The sequence below is a fragment of the Sus scrofa genome, chromosome 1 (assembly GCF_054392235.1).
Source record: "Sus scrofa isolate SSC_HxYL_T2T_F1_AM1 chromosome 1, Sscrofa_HxYL_maternal_Yorkshire_Landrace_v2.0, whole genome shotgun sequence".
NCBI classification, from domain to species: Eukaryota; Metazoa; Chordata; class Mammalia; order Artiodactyla; family Suidae; genus Sus; species Sus scrofa.
In genome coordinates this window covers 187,751,657-187,771,955 of record NC_139383.1, presented here as the reverse complement: position 1 = coordinate 187,771,955, position 20,299 = coordinate 187,751,657, and the positions used below count along the sequence as shown (strand labels likewise).

Genomic DNA, 20,299 nt, shown 5'->3' with positions numbered 1-20,299 from the left:
AAAACATCAGTTGATGTGGGACCTATTTCTGAGGAAATATGTAAAACCTAATACTGACATCAGAATGTTTTAGCTACATTAAGGGAATGGACATTCTGTCAGGACATAGAATAAATCAGACACATGGTTATTCAGAGACATAGAGAATAAATAAAGGATACAGAAATCAAGAAAGACTTAAGAGAACAGAAAACTTAAATTAGGCCTCTGAAGAATGAATAATCATTGGATGGGTGTTATGACAGGAAAGCCCTTCCTGTAGAAAAGGAAGGAAGGCAAGGAGTAAGAATAAGCCCAGTGTTAAGCAGACCAAAAGGCCTGTCAAATTTGAATAGAGAGCTTTTCACAGAAGCACCATGGCTTAATAACAGGTAAAATGGAAAACAAGCAATGGGATTGAGACTTCTTCTAGAAAGAGGGAGCTACTATTTGAATGGTAGAATGATAAGATTTTTTAGAAATATTAATTCCAAAATAGTAAGGTTTTTTTAGGAGGAGAAAGAAATATTTGTCAATTAGTAACTTGTTTATAAAGGGGAGGAGAATTCAGAAGGAAGTGCAGAAGTGCAATATATTATTATGTTAACCAATGGCTCAGGGAAGTTCTGCATATTTTAAAGCAACAACAACTGCAAAAATAATCTATGTGCTGCATTTCACACAACTCACTATGTTACCTCTGTGTTTTTACAAAACAGGAAGTATCCATTGGCAACCTTTATTCCTTTCATGAGAAATGAGCTGTACAATATCACTATCTTTCATAACATGGTGTACTAGTCATGGGTCTCTAAAAGAAAGCAAATATAAGCAAGTCTGTTAGTATGTGAGGAGTCTTTACCATGATGGATTTCTTTTGTCCTCTTGAATATCTTCGTAGCACATCTTATTATATGTTTTAATTGACATAATATTATTAAGAAAATTGGTCAAGTTTATTAGCTTAAAAAGTATTGTGGGAATTCCTGTTGCGGCTCAAGGGTAAAGAACCCAACTAGCATCCATGATGATGTGGATTTGATCCCTGGCCTCGGTCTTTAGTTGAAGATCCGACATTGGCCTGAGCTGCAGCATAGGCCACAGAAGTGGCTTGGATCATGCATTGCTGTGGCTGCGGCTGTGGCTGGCAGCTGCAGCTTCAAATCAACCCCTAGCCTGGGAACTTCTATATACTGCACCTGTGGCCCTAAAAAGCAAACAAACAAACAAACAAAAATTGGAGATTTGGTTTAGAATTACTTTTAAGTTGAAGGGAATTCTCAAATTTGCCTTACATTATATGAATATTTCCCAGTGACTACTTATTCTTACAAGATCCAGGTATTAAAGCAATTATTCAACATATTAATGTTGTGCTCATCAGATCAGCTATGGGCTGCATGATAATTAGAACATTTCCACTATTAGTAAACGATAGTTTTAAATGATGTATTAAGAATATTATTTTCATTTACATTGAAGATTCTTTCTTGAATGGAAGAGAATTGAGTGGAGTGACAAAAAGATGCTGACAATTTCACTGAATGGCTTATCTTACTTATTCCATAGTCTGTTTTGGAAAGTTATCACTGATATGCTGTTGATAATTGTTATGACTGCAAACTATTCAGTTCTTCCATATAAAATTACTTGTGATATTTCAAAACCTCAAAATCTGACAATAATAGTGTCTCACGCTTACAAGATTAATATGCAATATGTTTGCAAAAAAAAGTTGAAAATTGCTGCTCAGACACTGAAGGAACACTCAAGTGTGATAGAACCTCTCTCCTTTAAAACTAGTTTGACATAAGGATGTTGCTAACGTTGGTGTTTCAGTCAGTAGATCATCAAGGTTGACATGCACATCAAGTCTATAGTAAATTTTTTTACTTACCCGTTGTTTTTGAAGGTTAAAAAATACAATAAATTAGGTTGATTTGGATTAGTTAAATCTATAAATTCACTAGAGTCTTAACATTTTGCATGTGTTTATATAGACCTAGTCAGCATGAGAATTCTTGTATTCCGATTTCTGCGGTTCACTTTAATAAGCACAAAATATTTTTGGTCTTACTTATGTTTTAAATATACATTATACTTTCTACTTTATTTAATTTAATTAATTTATTTATTTACTTTTTGTCTTTTTAGGGCCGTACCTGAGACATATGGAAGTTCCTAGGTTAGGGGTTAAATTGGAGCTGCAGCTGCTGGCCTATGCCACAGCAACAGCAATGCCAGATCTGAGATGCATCTGCAACCAATACCATACCTCAAGGCAAAGCTGGATCTTTAATCCACTGAGCAAGGCCAGGGATCAAACCCACATCCTCATGGATACTAGTCGGGTTCATTACCCCTGAGCCACTCCTAGACTTTCTACTTTAGAACATACATATATGCTATAAACTACTTTTCCCCAAAAGTCAATGCAATTAAACTAGTGCTGTAGTTATTTTAGGATTCTTGAAAATATGTCTGGTTGTCTTTCTGGAAACAATTCTACTTATTACTTACTCTATTATAATTTTTGTTTTAAAAGAAATATGTCTCTTACTTAAATATCTGCTATTAAAGTATCCTATACATATGTGTGTATTTTAAACTAAAAGCATATTCTGATGTTTTTGTTTCACACAGCGTGGTATTTTCTCATATATTTGAGATGAAGTAACTTTCCCATATATTCTTTTGGGTAAAGAAAATATGCCGGCCATTTTCTAAGTAAAAACTAAAGATTAAATTTCCAAACCTTCCTTCCCAATGAAGGAATGAAAATGTTTTTATTTTCTATACTTGCTTTCTTTTACAGTCTTGTGGTACAGTGGAAAAGTTGATAGAAAACCAGTTTGTACAAATTGCTTATTTATTTATTTACGTTTGGAATGAGAAATCTTGGTGCCATATCATATTTTTTTTAAGTTTCTGTTATTATAACATCTGCTACATTAGCATTTCAGATAACACAAATTCAAGTAAGAGCGGGGTATAGACTTTATGTCAGAAAACATATCTTTGTGTTTTTATTAGGAACAACTTTTTTCTAGCAAATGTATTATGAATACATCTCACAAGGTACAGACTGTTCAAAATGTTTAATTTGACGATTTTGTTGTGAGACAATATTTTAAGAAAAGGTAATGTAGTTGATTAGTGAAAGGTCATAGAAAACATCATGACATAATTAAGTGGTGTGTCCTCAAATTGGCTCTTTTGTTTGTTTAATTTACAACTCATCTATCCCAAATCCTAATTTGAAAGGAAAAAAAAAAAAGGGAAAACTTATGAGTCCTTTCTGACTCTCTTAACTCTCATATACTTACACACATCTCCAGATCTGCTGCATCTGAAATCTATATTAAAAATATATTTTAGGGAGATTCTTCTAGTAGTATGTGTTACAAATTGTAGAATTAGTACATATTGTTATTTATTATTTTTAAGGATGTTCATGACTTTTATCTATTATATTTATTTCTATTCATAGCTTTTTACCCTTTTAGCTTCTTACCTTTCTTGTGCTCTCCTCCTATCTTTCCTACTCAATCAATCATTTCATGACGTCCTATTCCCTGCCAACAAGGAAAGCAAGACACCAGGCTTTAGAGAGAGTAAGACATTCTGTGCCTTTAAGGAGCTGTCTGGGTAGGAATATAGACATGGGAGAAAATACAGGGCAAAGCCACAGGTACAGGTTAAATGGGCATACAGTGTAATATGTGGTCAAGAAGAGTGAGCAACCACCTCAGGATAAGGGTAGGAAAGTTGTAAGTGGTGACTTAACTGAATCTTAAGACTCTGGCAGGCAGGGGGTACTAGAAGATAAGGGCCAGACTTGCAGAGCATAGGAAAGAACTGCCAGGCCACTGAGGTTCACTAGTCAGTAAAACTGTAAGTGAATGAGTATTGTTGGAGTGAGTGATTCTAAAGGGGCATTTCTCAGACTATTGTTTGGACCAACGTGTCTGGAGTGATACACTTGTTGTTAAAAGTGGAGTTTTCATCAAATGAGCTTTGGAAAATAGGTTGCATTAACATTTCAAGTTTCTCTGGGCCTCTTAGAGTAATATGCATGGCACATACCATAGAAGAGTGAAAAATATAAAGAAAATGAAATTTACCAGTAATCCCACACTCAGAGAGAACCACTGTTAGTGTTTTGGTATAATTCCTCTGGACTTTCTTTTCCTCTACATTTTCCCCCATGTAATTCTTGTTCTCTTCCCTAAATCAGCGCCCAGCTGCCTCACTATCTTAATTCATACATTTGGTATAAACATTTTTACCAAGTTTCTATTATGTGCAACATAGAGGGTGGGAAGCTGTGACTGTAAAAATGAATCATGTATATTCTCCCCTTTAAGAAGCTCTCTGTTAACATTTATTGGCATGTGTCTTTTTTATATGAAAATGTGACACAATACACACTGCTCAACACCATGGTTTACTCATTTATTAACAGTGGTTGTAGCTATTCATACTATTCACCAGCATGCTTTTCTAATTTAGAAATATAAATTCCTTTATGAATAAATGTGGGTCTATTACATCATCATTTCAGAGGGCTGCATAATAATCTTATATGTGACTGTACCATGATTTATTTAATAAATCTGTTTTCAGTTTGTTTTTTATTATTAAAGCAGTATTATGATGAGCATTTTCATTGAGGATTGTAGTTTTCATAGTGATGTGAACATACTTGTATTCATGATGATAAAATCTTATGACGGGGAAGCAGGAGGCCTGTGAGAATAGGACTAGTGACAGAAAGACCTTTAGGACACTGTCACAAGAAGAAAAAATGATAACTTGTACTAAGAAATCTACCTGTAGTCATGAAAAAAAAAATAAGGAGCAGATATGAGAGATATTTTTGATAGAGAAACCAAAGTAGTTGATTGGAAGTGATGAGTTAGAGGAAATGGTAAAACAAAGAAAAGCCTATGTTTTTTTATTAGCAGATTAAGTGTGCTGATAACTATCAACTAAGTCAAGAAATAAATAGTGCTTAAGTCTGGGGATTTGCAAGACTTTTGGAAAATAGAAGCAGACTGCCATCATTGACTGGAAGAGCCTTGGGGTAAAGTTAGAATTTGTATTATTAACATGCAAAACAAAGATATATGTAAGAACAAATAAGATCTCCTGACAGAAAAAATTACAGTAATAATTCAGAGCATTCTAGAGAATGGAAAATTTAATGTGAACAGAGAGAAATCTAAAAACTTTGACAAGTTTTAAGGACTTCTTACCCAAGAAAGTTGCAAAGAAAGGGTTAACTCTGAAATCAAGTTTTAAGAAGTGCCACAGAAAAGATGGAAAGAAAATAAATTATATTTTAATTAGGCTTTGGTATTTATTTTTAAAATAGGCAAACTTATTAAAAAATCAATTTGTAACTTTCCTAGATTAAAACTGAAGTTTACATTTCTATAATTTTGATTACGTAGGGAGAAAAGTTTATCTAACAAATGAATAACATACATGTCCAAGGCAGTTTTTGAACCATCTAGTGTGATAAACTTAAAAAATAAATCTAGTCAAGGATCTATTTTTGTTGCACTGGCCTAATGTAATGGATATTCATCTTTTTAAGTCAGAAAATGGATACTTTTATTAGCTCCACATCTATCTTTAACTTTTTCCTGTTTGTTCTTATAGTCAGAACATTAATAACCTTGGAGCTGGTAAAGTATAAATTCTTAGTTTCAAAAATGAAGGAATTGATATGCAGGGTGTATAAGCCTGGCCAAAGTTAGGTGATTTGTTCTTGGAAAAGATGAGGACGGAAAATTTCAAATAAAACACTCTATTAAATAATCTTTTAATGTGTCATTTCTTTTATTTCACATAAACTTATCATAGTTTATATCTTTGGAGTGATATATCTTATAAGCAGTTTTGATATATATGGGAATTATTCTAATATAGGTAGATATATATATTTAAGATATGATGTAATATAGATAAGATAATTGCAGCATAAGTGTTATTTACCCTCTCACATTTCTGCCTTGACTCTTTTTTATTGTCCCTGAGACAGTAACCAAGAGATGGGCAGGTAAAACTGGTGCTATTTGTGCATAGGTGTAAAATAACCATGAGTGGGAGGAGAGGAGTCCAGTGCTAACTCTAGTTATTCATTCCACTTACCATCATTTACTGATGGGGTCACATCTCTACATGGGCCACCTGCTATAAATCGGCTTCAATTCAAATTCTGTTCAAATCAACTCTTTTATTCTTAGTATTCTCATTTGTTAAACTTTGATATTAAATATTTTATCCTAGGATTGTCATGGGAATTAATGAAAATATAAAATCCCTAACTATGTATGCCTAGCACACAATAGGGACATAATTAATGTTAAATGCTGAGGTCATTGCTGTTCTCTGTCCTTTCTCGTGGAGGGTCAAATAAATACTGCAGCTTTTTTCCAGTCCTGTTATTATAAGATGATGCTTAGAATTGCATCATTCCCTGGTGGTTCACTTCAAAGAGAACAAATTATTTAACATTGAGTTGTTTGTATTTACAGGAATAAATTATTTAATCAAGTATGTTTTTAAGATGCAGCCATTTTAAAAACATATTTTGTTAATTGCCAATTCCTAGAAAACATAAATCTACTTCAGGAATGTAGTCATTAATGTTTCATATTTTCTAATTTCTAAGACGGTATGCATTATTTAACTAGTTTTGTGTTCAATTAGAAATAAACAAAGGAATTCAATGAAAAAGACATTTAAATAGCAAGATGATTCTCATATCACTTTGTACTTGAACTTATTTTTCTCTGTGTATAATAACAAAACAGTATTTCAACCTTAGTTAAAAAATGATTTTAAAATTAATTATGCTTGTTTTTGTTCCTGGGCACTGGAGCACAATAATGCTAGATAGGAAAGTAAAACCTTTGCCTTTTTGTCCATAGTAAGTATTATTTCCAATAGGGGGAGAGTATGACACTTATCACAAATACAGGATTTTTCATATATTTCCAGACATTCTTATTCTGCCATTGTAATTTAGCCCATGCTTTTTTGATAGGTGACCTATTGCATAAATACATTCGAATTCATATGTTTGTATGAGAAATAAGTCTTCCAGTGGAATAGGTGCTATTATTTGTAAGAAAACTCATTGAATAGTACTAGTCTCTTATTAATTCATGTTTTTTGCCAAACCCCAACATAAATATAATCCCAGCATAGTAAAGGAAATTCCTTAAAATCAACCTAATTTTCTCATAAATACCTTCGGTAAAATTAGAAATTAGTTTTACTTGAGAAAATTGAATTCTTGTATTATTGAAATATACTTTTGAAAACTCAAAATTAATTTTATAGGAATAGTGGCAACATCAAGACTAGATATTTACAGAGATCTCAAAGTGTCTTACAGTGAAATCATATGAAATTCAAATGTCAAAAATATTCAAAGTCCAAACAAGAGGAGTACAGTGGATTGCCAGAGCGTGGCATTGTAGTTAGTTCTATTTCATCTCCTTAAAGGAGAAAACAAATCCTAAACCTTAGCAGTTTGGCAACAGTTTCTAAATCAAAGTGAGAACTTCTGATTTTATGTAAGAAGTGGTTCTTTCTCCCTCTCTTACTACCCACATCACATTTACTGTACATGCTAAGTCTATAATATCTCTTATCCTTTTCTTATAGCATCCTTGGGTAAGGGATAACAGCATAGGAAGCAGAAGACTGAAAAGCTAAATCCTACCTCAGCAAGCAGAATTACTCTTCTGTGAAATGCAGATGTTAAAGACCCAGTTTAATGGCCTATAATGACAAGTCATTGAGTAGATTGTTCTTATGTTGATCATTCTCGGTCCAATTTAATGCTTTATTGATTTTGCTAATGTATGAATACCTCATTTGAAAAAGTTCTATGAAAACAATTTAGAATTACTTTAAGTGAGGGTATGTGCCACTTATTCCCAAGGTCTCTATAATTTTTGTCATCTGAATTGTCAACACTTCTTCAAGCAGCAGAAATTGTTTCCTTATGATTTTCTGTGTTTGAATATACTTTACCAGTATATACTAACCTTGAAAAATTTTCTTTTTCCCATTTCAAGTTCCACCCAATCTGACTGTTCCACAGGAAAAATCACCTTTGGTCACCAGAGAAGGAGACACAATAGAATTGCAGTGTCAAGTAACTGGAAAACCTAAACCCATCATCCTTTGGTCAAGAGCGGATAAAGAAGTTGCAATGCCTGATGGGTCAATGCAAATGGAGAGTTATGATGGAACACTGAGGATTGTGAATGTATCTAGGGAAATGTCAGGAATGTACAAATGTCAGACCAGCCAGTACAATGGATTTAATGTGAAACCAAGAGAAGCCTTGGTGCAGCTCATTGTGCAGTGTAAGTAAATTTTTTTTTTTCTACTTACTTCTATTGGCAAGGACAAGGGTAGAAAATGTGATTTTTAGAATTGGATTAGGATGCAGTATTTCTACATTATTGCTAACCAATTTAAACTATAATTTGATTTGCCTGTTACTTGAGCTAATAACACACTAATGGAAAAGAATTGTATTTGTGTGTGTGATGATTATGATGGTGTTATGTTGTTGGTTAAAGCCAAAGAATCAAAAAGCCCAATGGTTAAAAAATGGCCTTGTGCAATGAAGCAAAATGGACACTGGAGTATTTATTATGCTTATTGTAATACCCTTTTGTCTTTCATAGTTTTATGTTTCTGCTTCAACGATTACTTGCCCTTTGCCCAAATTATCCACCTATTTCAAGGCATCCCTTTGCTAAAACTGTGGAGACCTAATCATAGAGATGCTGTTTTCATATCTGAAGTTGTTAAGAGTAGATTACATAATTACCTAGTAATATTGAGACAATTCACACAGATATTATGTGCTAAATTTTTTTTTTATATCACTTAATCTCCCAGCAAGCTTTTAACTTTTTTTTTTTTTTTTTTTTTTGGTCTTTGTTGCCATTTCTTGGGCCGCTCCCGCGGCATATGGACGTTTCCAGGCTAGGGGTCGAATAGGAGCCATAGCTGCCAGCCTACGCCAGAGCCACAGCAACGTGGGATCCGAGCCACGTCTGCAACCTACACCACAGCTCAGGGCAACGCCGGATCGTTAACCCACTCAGCAAGGGCAGGGATCGAACCCGCAACCTCAAGGTTCCTAGTTGGATTCCTTAACCACTGCTCCATGACGGGAACTCCCACGTGCTAAATTTTTGCTTAACTTTCCTAACAGATAATTGTTTAATTGTGAGAGTTGAATATGTTTGTAGCAGGTAACAATAATGCATTTATATATGAGGTGAGTTGGTGGTGTGAGGAGACAGATTCTGGGAGCTGCTTCCCTGTCCCCATCCCTATCCTTTAGCAACTCAGGTTTCAATATGCTGTTGGTCCTATAAATATGCAGAGTTATATTGGTCAAGTATCTTAGCTCATTTCCAATTGACTACTAGTTTTTTTCTCCAAAGACTGCAGCTTTTACATGGCAAGTTCCATCCCACAGATCAATATTGTATTTTTCTTAACTGGCCTTTGTACTCATGATAATGGGTAGGAGGTTCACATGCAAACAGGTTTCAACAAAAAGCATTTAAAAAAATAAATGTCTCCTCAATTCTCCAAAAAATAAAAGACACCCTCAAGTAACCACAGAAGAAGTTGATACAATTTGAAGCACTTCATTCTTGTTGGTAACTGCAGGATTTTAGGCTTCCTCTGAAGTTATGCCTGAAGCTTCAGTGTTCCCAAAGCTATTAGGGCAATTTGTTTTCACTCTGCTCGCACCTTCCTGGAGTAGCTGTGATACAAACAAAAGCCATGGAACCCACTGGCTCTAGGGAATTTTGAATTAAAAGTTCAAGAACTAGGATCTCCAATATACATAGAATATACTAACTTCTAGAATTCTGTTGGTGACTTAAATTTCCTTCCTTTTTTATTTATTTTTTTGACTTCCTAATAAGTTTCATAAATAATATTCACCATTAAGCACAAGGTTTTAAAATTCAATCCTATAATAGTGGATGAAGATAAATCCTGGCACAATTGTCCCTAGTGTCACAGGGTTGTAATTGACTGACAGATACCAATAGGCATAGGCAGAGCCTAGTTCACTTAATGTAGGAAGATCAGTACCCCCAGATGGCTTTGCAGAGCAGGAGATAAAATCTATCAGCACTTCCTCTCAGAGGCAAGCTTCCCTAGGCTGTGTAGGAAGTCGGCTGGATGCCAGCAGTTTTGCCAGATTCAGGTGAGGATGCTATCAGGTTTTTCAAAAAGCTCCCTTTCATGTATTCCCAACTCTTCTGAAGAATCTGGTTATGTATCTGAATGCTTGCCAGGTACAAATAACTGGTAACAACTCCAGAATATTTCTGAGTCAAACATTCATTTTCCAGACACTTAATCCCTGCTTGCAAGTCCAGCCTACAAGCCTACCTAAAGCTTATTCCTGTAATACTAGTGCAGAAATCCTGATATTTTTTAAATGTAAACATTTTGACTTTTATAGAGACTTCCTAAAAGTATGAAAATAATATGGTATTTGTGCTTAACTTGGATAGCCATGGTATATGTGAGAAGAATTCATATAAAATATAAGATATTATTTCATACACACATGCACACACATGGATTCATATATATGTGTATGAGTTTTTATCATCCTCAGCAATTAGTTACATCATTGCAGCTAATAAGCTATGCTTTATATGTTTTGTGTTCCCAGCACAACATATTTTACATTATAGCTATTCAGTAAATGTGTTGAGTAAACATGTTATGATAACAAATGGAATAAGAAGATATATGTATATACTCCATACATCTTGCTTCTGCATAACTAGTTCTTACTATTTAGGTTTCAAGAGTATCTGAGGACTTCCATAACAGCTTGATAATCTGAAAATGTCCACGTGTATGAGGGGAGGAGATGTCAGTTATTGTCTTAAAAATACATTTTTCAGGACTTGAACTCTCACCTTAATTTATTAAGATCTTTTTTCTTAAAATATTTATTACATTACGAAATTCTAGGACAGTATATTTTACGCACTCCCAAACTATGTATGTATATATATATACATTTATATATAATTTTATTTGTTTTGAAACATAAAAGAATGAAAAAGAGATAGTCATAACTAATAAGAAACAAACAAAAATGTGTCTCTAAGGCATATTTTTTCCTCATTTAGTTTTAGTTGTGTCCAGTTAAACAATAACCAATCAAAAGAATTAAAGGAGCAAAGAGGTAATGCTCTTTGTTCAACTTTTGATGAACATAGTTCATAGAGGCCTAAATATAAATAGTATAAATGTTTTCATATGACATAAAAAATGGAACAGTCCACTTAGTTTAATGTTTGAAATCTCCAAATGAGATTTATTCCTAGGCAACATGTTAAAATTATAGAGCAAGTTGTTTTATTAAAGCTTTTAAATTATTTACTAGTTCCAATTAATTTGCTTCTTCTCAAAATATGTAGATAGTGATTTAGTAAGTGACAGAAGCCTAGAGGTATTTTATACTATTATACAGCCTATTAAGAGTAGCTTAATCACTGTAATGAAATGATTTAAATTATTACATTTTTGTACACATTGCTCATTCCTTGAAAGCTGAAGGTTTGTTTTATAATAGTTTTAATTTCTACAATTGCCAGTTACTACAGATGATATAGATCAGGATAGAAAGTTGCAAATATGAGATTTCAAAAAATAGTGGTTTAAAATTTATCTAAATTTAAAAATTTGCTAGATGAAATTACAAAGTATTTTGAAAGTTTTTAATAGCATACCTTTAAATATTCACCTACTATTTAATTTCATTCACATGTTTTTGAAACTGTATAATAATTCTTTTAATTTTCATGCTTACATTTATTGGAAGTAGTATTAGAATAGAGTCACTGAAAATTAAAATGTTATATATGTTAATTGATTAATATAATTAAAAATTATAGTCTGTATTAGAGCTTATCAAACAAAACAGCATTAATAAAAGTGATTTTAATTTATCCAGTAGACTGCTGAACATTTCAATGTTAATTAAATGGAAATACTGTTGGAAGGACATATTCAAGTAGGTATATGAAATGATGAAACTAAAATATGCTCATCCCCCTACTAAAAGAAATTATTACCTTTCTGTATATTTATGTTATAGAAATGTACATATAACATACTGTGGTTTTAATTTCATAAAATATAACATTTTATTTGTTTATTTATTTATTTATTTATATTTTATTTATTTATTTTTGGCTTTTTTAGGGCTGCACTTGCAGCATATGGAAGTTCTCAGGCTAGTGGTTGAATCAGAGCTACAGCTTCCAGCCTACGCCACAGCCATAGCAACATGGGATCTGAGTTGCGTTTTCAAACTGCACTACAGCTCAGGGCAATGCTGGATCCTTAACCCACTGAGCAAGGCCAGAAATCGAACCTGCATCCTTGTGGACACTAGTTGGATTCGTTACCACTGAGCCACGACAGGAACTCCCTATAACATTTTAAGTGAAATGAATAGATTTCCTTGAAAATCATATGAAGAAGATATATACTGCATTGGATGTCACTTTTATTACTAAAACTTTATTATCTACATGCATATTATATTATCTTAAAGATAAGGTATTTTTGTTATGATATACAATATACAATAAAAACCAAAAATAGTGTTAAAATATATTAAGTAACCATTTTTCAGCTGTTTTCAAATGAAATTTCATGCACCCTTTACTTACAATTTTTATTTTCCAAATAAAGTAATATTATGAAGGAAAACAAAACAAAGCTATTGAAAGATCTATATTCCTCACCTATTTCTAAAATAGGACCAAATTGGATGAAGTGGAAGGAGCCATCATTCAAACTTTATTGTTTACTCCTTTTCTCAAGAAATTTAGTGAAGAGTATATGTTAATTAGTTTCAATCAAAATGAATGATCAATCAAAACAAAATATCATGGCCCTTATAAAGAAAAAGAAAATTAAACACAGATGGGAATGTAATGTAACTGATCTGCTAACTACTGCTACATAAATTACTGAGTTATTTCCTGTAGTGTGAGATATATAGAATGACTTTATTGAGCAACTACAACTACTTTTAGGATGTTTTTTTAAAAGGCAAAAATGCTCTGAAAATACTGTGACAAGAGATTAATCTAAAGTTGATGTAAAAGTCAAGGTAATGATTGATTAAATAGGAAACACAGGAGTAGTTTCACACAGGAAGATGTTAAAGGCTAGCCAAAGGAGTTTATAGGTGAATAGACAAGAATTTTGACTTAACCAGAACAATAAAATCCTTCTAGCTCTGTGGCCTCAAATGCTCAACTTTCTCAAATGTATTCCCTATTTTGTATTAATTCCTCCCATCTCTTCTCAGCCTCATAGACATGGTAATTTGATATTGCTTTTGTAGCTGGACTTCCGTCCCTCCCTTCTCCTGTTTCCCACCAATCCCTCAACTCTTTTTCATCATTTAAGTCTTGCCTTAGTCCTATCTCTTTAGGGAGTCCCTTGGTGACCCACGAAGGGCCATCCTTGATAGCCCTGTGAACACTGGCATTTAGTCTACACAATTTGGAATGTCAGAACTTCATTTTGAACATACACATTAGATGATGTACTTCTTTCAAAATCACTGGATATTATTTCACTGTGTCTTCCTCAAAACGCTCTTGTAATATTGCTTGTAGAATTAGTTTGAGCAGCACAAAATGTTCTTGTAATTATTGTGTCGCCTCCACATCAAACTTTTATTATCTAATTGGATTCACTTCTTTTGCCAGAATGACTTGATTCTAATAGACTTGGTTTATTTCCCAAAAACAAACTCACACTCAAAAGTTGAAGACTAACCCTTGAGGTTATTCAAAAGACTACCTCAGAAACAGAAATGCTACTTTCAGTTTCTTTTCAACATATTTTAGATAATGACAGCGTAAGAGTGTACAGTCACTGCTTCTAAAAGGATAATAATTTTGAAGACAGTATTCATTTGAAGAATTTTCCTTGACCCAGAGAATCATAGCTTTCATCATGTACTGCTATTAAAAGATAAACTGAGACATATTGGAAAATTTTAAGCAAACCCTTAAACTCTTATTTGAGCAAAAATTGATTCTAATACAGCAGCACCAAACCAAAAGCAACAGGACCTTGTGGAGAATCTTTATAGAGAAAAGGTAGAAACAAAGTAAGGAAATTATTGCTTGGCTGTCGCTTAAAGCCTAGCTGGCTATTTGTGATTGGTTGTCCTTAGATTTCAATGTAATCTTGATCCTTTCACTAGCTTTGATTTTGGTTTGCTTGCACCTCAGTATAATTAATGGCCTCCTTTTAAAATTAATTTAATGCTATATATACATATGGCTCTTTGCAAATGTCTCAATTTCTCTGAGCTTTAGTTTTCTATTTCCAAGAAAAAATATTTTCCATTTTTAATTAACATTTATTTGCAGTAGTTTTGCAGAGTAACTAGAACATTACTTACCATGCAGCACAAAATGGAAATTATGACTAACATTTTAATACATCAGTTCTGGTATATTTTAATATAAAGAATTAATGTTTAATCAACTGAACCTCGAGGCAGTGTTAATATTTTGAAAACATCAATATTTGTGCTATTTTCTCCTCTCCTACCTTCCCCTCCCAAGGTAGTTAAGAACTTTTCTTTAAAAAGAAGAAACAATAGTCTCATATTATGGTGTACAGTTTAAATTGTTTAAAATAAACTGAAATTTTTATTTCAAGTTACTATGTCATATGAATATACTTCACCTCATTTTCCAGCAGACTTAATGAGGAATTATAATGGAACTGCCTTGAAAACAGACTTTTTTAAACATTTTATTGTTATGTTACTCCTGAATATTTGAAAATTGAATTTTTCAAGTGGATATGATATTTTGCAGAATCTTTAGGGTGAATTTACTTTAGCTGAACTGCTCCTGCCATCCTGGGTGATCCCCCTGCTCCCTGTTTCTCATTCTTTCAGAGAAGACAGCAAGACAGATAAAGGAAACTGTCAAAAGAGAGTAGAAACTCTCCAATTCTAAAGAGCTTCTCAATGTAGAACACAGACAACATGTCTTTATTGAGCCATGGAACACAAATTACCCGGAAGGAGGACTAGTCCATCAAGATATAGATTTTGTTAAGAAAATAAATGCCTATTTTTCTTCCTGGTTCCATCTCTCCTTCTGTCTTAATGTAGATACAACCATAGTTTAATATTTAGAAAAAAGCTTTCATTAAAAGTTTTATTTTCAGCATCTATGCAAAGAAGTGAGATTTGAAGCAGAGATTTGACAGAATAATTAAAAGTATTGACAACCTAACTCAGACAAGTTTTTGTTTATTGATGTTGTCAACTAAGTACTTCTGTGAGCCGCTGTTGTGCATTCAAGTAGATGATTATAGCATTTCCATAATACTGAAAAGATCAGTTTCTCCCTTGAAAGCCTTCAGGTATGAGATTAAATTAAATGTATTTATTATTATAGTTGATTTACAGTGTTTCTTCAGTTTCTGTTGTACAGCAAAGTGACCCAGTCATACACTGTTCCCTGTGCTGTATGGTAGGACCCCATTTTGAATGAAGAAGGTTTATGCTACCTCTTTATATGGGGTCTTTGCCGCTCCTTCTCCCTTCCTCACTTTGTGGAAATACATTCTCTAAGAGGTGAACATAAATATATTTGTAACTACAAAATTTCTGTGCCTTTTAAATCTTTCTTAGCCAAAAAAAAAAAAAAAAAGGATTTATCTCTCATCCAAAATGAATACATTCTTCCCAAATATAGATATTAGGCATTTTCTAAATATTGTACTTTTCTCCTGTGAAAATAAACAGATAATAATAACAAATCATTACAATAAATCCCAATAGAGGTTTACAATAATAATATATACCATGAACATGCTTTATCAGTTTATTTTATAAATATATCAACCATGAAATGCTTAGTTCAGAGGAAAATATAAGGTATGAAAAAGACGTGGGTGTCTGGTTAAGGGAGAAAAAAGCACAAGCCCTTTAGAAGCTAGGTAACAATGTAAGTCATGTCTGTCAATGTAATCAAATCAATCAGGGAGTCAGAAGTCTAGGTCAGTATGGTGAGAGGAAGACATGACTTCCTATCCCTCCAGCAGGAGAGGTGATTTACTAATGTTTAAACCATGTACAAGTGTTTTTCATAAAAAATTATCTTGCACGTTGTTGTTAGCAGTTTTATCTTTATCACTTGATTGATCCAATATCATATTTTAATATTTAATACCAGCCAAAGATTTTTTTTTTTGCATGTATCATATTATTCAGGGTTATAGTGTGTTAGAAACTTTTAACCTAGTAGTGAACTCTACTGAAAACCAAACAGAAGATCTTAGCTTCAACCACATTCAAACTCATGGTGTTACTATAGACATATATGGGATCAAAGTCACTTTGCAGATATAAGACAGGAACCAGAGCTTGCTAGCATGCACTCCCATCCTCATTTCCGGGGACAGCTAAAAATTCTGAAAACATTTTTGATTGTCATATTTGGAGGAGGAGGGGTGGCACTGACATCTAGTGTGTAGAGGCCAGAGATGCTGCTCAATGTTCTAAACACATAGACCTCCAAACAAGGAATTATTCTGCCCAACACATAATTTTTTTGGGAGTGTGTGGGGGGCTATCTTTTTAATTTTAGGGGTTTTGGAGGTGTCCCTGGCCTCTAATCTTGAGATTCTAGCAGCATGTCCCTCCGTCATGTCATGATCATAAAAAATATCTCCAGGAGTTCCCGTCGTGGCGCAGAGGTTAACGAATCCGACTAGGAACCATGAGGTTGCGGGTTCAGTCCCTGCCCTTGCTCAGTGGGTTAAGGATCCGGCGTTGCCGTGAGCTGTGGTGTAGGTTGCAGACGCGGCTCGGATCCAGCGTTGCTGTGGCTCTGGCCTAGGCTGGCAGCTACAGCTCCGATTCAACCCCTAGCCGGGGAACCTCCATCTGCTGCGGGAGCGGCCCAAAGAAATAGCAAAAAGCCAAAAAGCCAAAAAGCCAAAAAAAAAAAAAAAAAAAAAAAATCTCCAGACATCGCCAAAATTCCTCTGATGGGCCAAATTATCACAGGTTGAGAACCTCTGCTTAGATGATGATGCCTTATATATAAGAAGACAGGATCTAGGTAATTTGGGGATGGCAATTCTGGGAAAATCCTCTGCCCCATAGGAATCAGTGTCTCTTGCAACAAATTTATAATTTCCAGAGTCCCTGAAGCCACAAGTGTCACTAAATACTCTAAGCTCAAATTTATTTCTTTGATACCAGATATTAACAGTCCTTTCAATCCAGAAACTATTTAATACAAAAATGTTACCTAAAATCATAGCTGACTTTCTTCTCTTGTCACAGAGATCAGAGATAAAATTTTAAAAGAAGGTAAGATTCTCAGGCAGTAGGAAATTTTTTTTCTCATTCTTTTCAAATGCATCTACTCTCTTCATCTGTCTTGTTAAACTTTCTTAGTAATTATTTTGCTCTAGTATTTTTTTAGTATTATTTTGGTTGTAGTAATTATTTTTGTGTATGCTACACAAGTATGTTTCCAGTATACCTTACTTTTTCTTTTCTAAACTTGCTTTTTAACTCATTTTCTGTGTACTGCTGTGCTTATGTTCTTTCTCTGTTGGTCTTTGGCTTTGCATCTTGGTTTGGGAAGGAGTAGCATTATTTCATGCATGGACCATTTTGATCATCTTATGAATTCCTTTCTTCTAGCAAATGAGTATTTCCTTGAAGCCTTAAAGATTCTAGTAGGCAAAAGCAAAAGTCTTTCAAAAGGAAACTTTGAGACAAGTCGATTACATACTGTGAATTTGAAAGAAATCTCCCTTCATTTTATACTTATTAGACTTATTTAAATGTGGAAATTACTCTTTGTTCTTAATTACAAACTATTTCCAAAGAGAAAGAGCTAAAAAAATGTTCTTAAAAATTAATGAATATGTGGATTTTGTTCTTGAATACTGTTTCTCAATGAATTAAATATGGTGTTTTTTCCTGAGAAAGAGAATTATATAGCCTGAGTATCTTTCTTAAATTTAAGAGGAATTTAAATATACTAAATTAATTGGGGGATGAAAGTGTTCAAAGTTAAGCAGGAAATTGGAATATATTTAAGAAAAATGAGATAGTTTCTTATTAGTGCTTAAATTATCTGCATGGAAATGTATAGATGAAACAGCAGAAGTAAGTCGACAGTTCTTCAGTTGTTCTTAGTTTCTTTCTACTTGTCAGTGTATTTTCCCTTGTGATCCTAGTGTGATCTTCTTAAATATAAACTACTCTTTTGTGCATAATATAAGATGATAAATATAGCACTTTATTATTCAGTAAAAAAATATAAGTAATATGAGTATATGAAGCTTTTTCTCTGTGCTGACTCGAAACCCTAAGGTACAAATGTATAAATCAATCAATCATACATATGAATAGAGGTAGATGCATATTATGCAAATATTTAGAGAGATGTAAATACTTATGATACAATCTAACTCAGTGTTGGCTGCATGAAAAGGGTATGTTTATTGAGTAAACAGTCGTTCTTGTTAATGCATTCTTGTTTTTCTTTTATGATGCTGTACATGGTAGTTTGGGTCATATTGTTTTCTTACTCTACACTCTTGGTTGGCACTGTATTAAAAACTATCAATGCTATGCTCATCTTCCCCATATTTGTATCCAAGACATTCAGCCAGCTTCTCTGAAATTTCAACTTAGCTTTCTTATGAATTCTAAAATCTAGTGTGACCAAGTTCAACTTATAATTATTCCCCTTAATTATTTTCTCCTCTTGAATTTCCTTTTCCTTCCTAAAAGTATCTCTCTCCTGTTACTAGTATTGGAGTCACCAATCTATATGCCCTTTTATTAGAGTCACCATTCTGTCTTTCTCTTTTCCCAGGATGCGTTTGAAAATTAAAATATTGGATTCTGAAATTAAACATGTGGTTTAAATTCCACCTTTGCTACTTTAACTATAGTTTCTCTCAATATTCGTGTTTCATGTCTGTCATGATGGAGATTTATTTTCGTTCATTGTATCATAGATTTCTCTGAGGATTAAATTAGATGAAACCTGAGAAGTGGTTACCCCAGTGTTTGACACATAGGCAGTACTTTCTAAATGTTAGCTCTTATTTCTCAACACATTCTCTGAATTCATTCCTGCCTTTCCAGTGCCTTGGCTGTTTTCAAAGGGAGGACCTTTTATCTCCTGCAATAAATTCCTGCTCTTTTTCCCCACCTCTGATCTTCCCTTTCCTCTCAGAACATTGCTATCAGATGAATGTTTTTTTTATGAGCAGGAACAGTTTCAGGTGAAAGTGACAGAAAATTTTTGTCTGACTATCACAGGCAAGAAAGTTTAGTGGGTTCCAAGAGCTTAAATGTTGCCTTTTTCTCAACCATCAGCTCAGTTCTCTTTATAATGCTTTATTTAGTGGTTCTCATTATTTCTAACTATATCTGGGAAAAAACAAAACTTGCTCTCTTTTGCCTCTCACCAAGGATTAACTCCAATAGGGCATAATTTGTTTGGCTTGTATAACCAAGCCAAATTCATGAAATGGCATCAATGCAAGCATTGATTGTTCTCTCACTGTTTGAGAACTCTATATAACTTACTCGTTACCTATGATTCAAAGTTCAGATTCCTGAGTTGGAAAACAAGATCCTTCACCTTTCTCTGAGATCATATAACTATTACAGTCAAGGCGAACAGTTTGTTATCCCATGCACTTTTCAACTTGATGCTTTTTGAAATTTCATTTTCTTTGTCATAAATATCCTTAGAGTCAGCCCTCTGAACCCACTCTTTAACATCTTTAAAGCAACAGTCAACTGCTTTTTTTTCTAATGGTACCCTCTGAAACCTCCAGCTATGTATAATATTTTTACCCTCTAAATCTGCACCTTTTTCCTATTCTTAGTAATGTCAACCTTGTATCTCCCAAGTGATATATATACCTATATATCTATAGATGTAAAATATGTATCTTTATCTATCTATATATTACAATCTAAGATACATAGATTATAAATCTATATACATCTCTATTCTCTCTCCCTTTCTCCCTCTTTCTCATTAGAGTGTAAGCTCTTCCCTTCATGAGTCATAATTGTTTCTTTCAAAAGAGCCTAGATCAGTAAATACATTAATTAAGGAATATTTGAAATATGTACTCCTGACTTTGGCCATGTTTTTCCGCTCTAGTTTTGTTAATGAAAATA

The 20,299-nt window shown here is 33.5% G+C and overlaps 1 protein-coding gene across 9 annotated transcripts in view; it reads left to right on the top strand.

Moving 5' to 3' along the window:
- MDGA2 (MAM domain containing glycosylphosphatidylinositol anchor 2) overlaps window positions 1-20,299 on the top strand; it is an 837,423-nt gene that overhangs the window by 628,306 nt on the left and 188,818 nt on the right. For 6 of the 9 annotated variants that reach the window (XR_014841441.1, XR_014841412.1, XM_021074079.2 and 3 more), the window contains one exon: window positions 8,079-8,372. Coding sequence is in view for 6 of the 9 variants with exons in the window: in XM_021074079.2 (XP_020929738.1) it covers window positions 8,079-8,372 (294 nt within the window). In the remaining 3 variants the exon portion in view is untranslated. The remainder of the gene's footprint in view (window positions 1-8,078; window positions 8,373-20,299) is intronic. The other 3 variants (XR_014841443.1, XM_085018662.1, XM_085018664.1) reach the window with 1 other exon arrangement.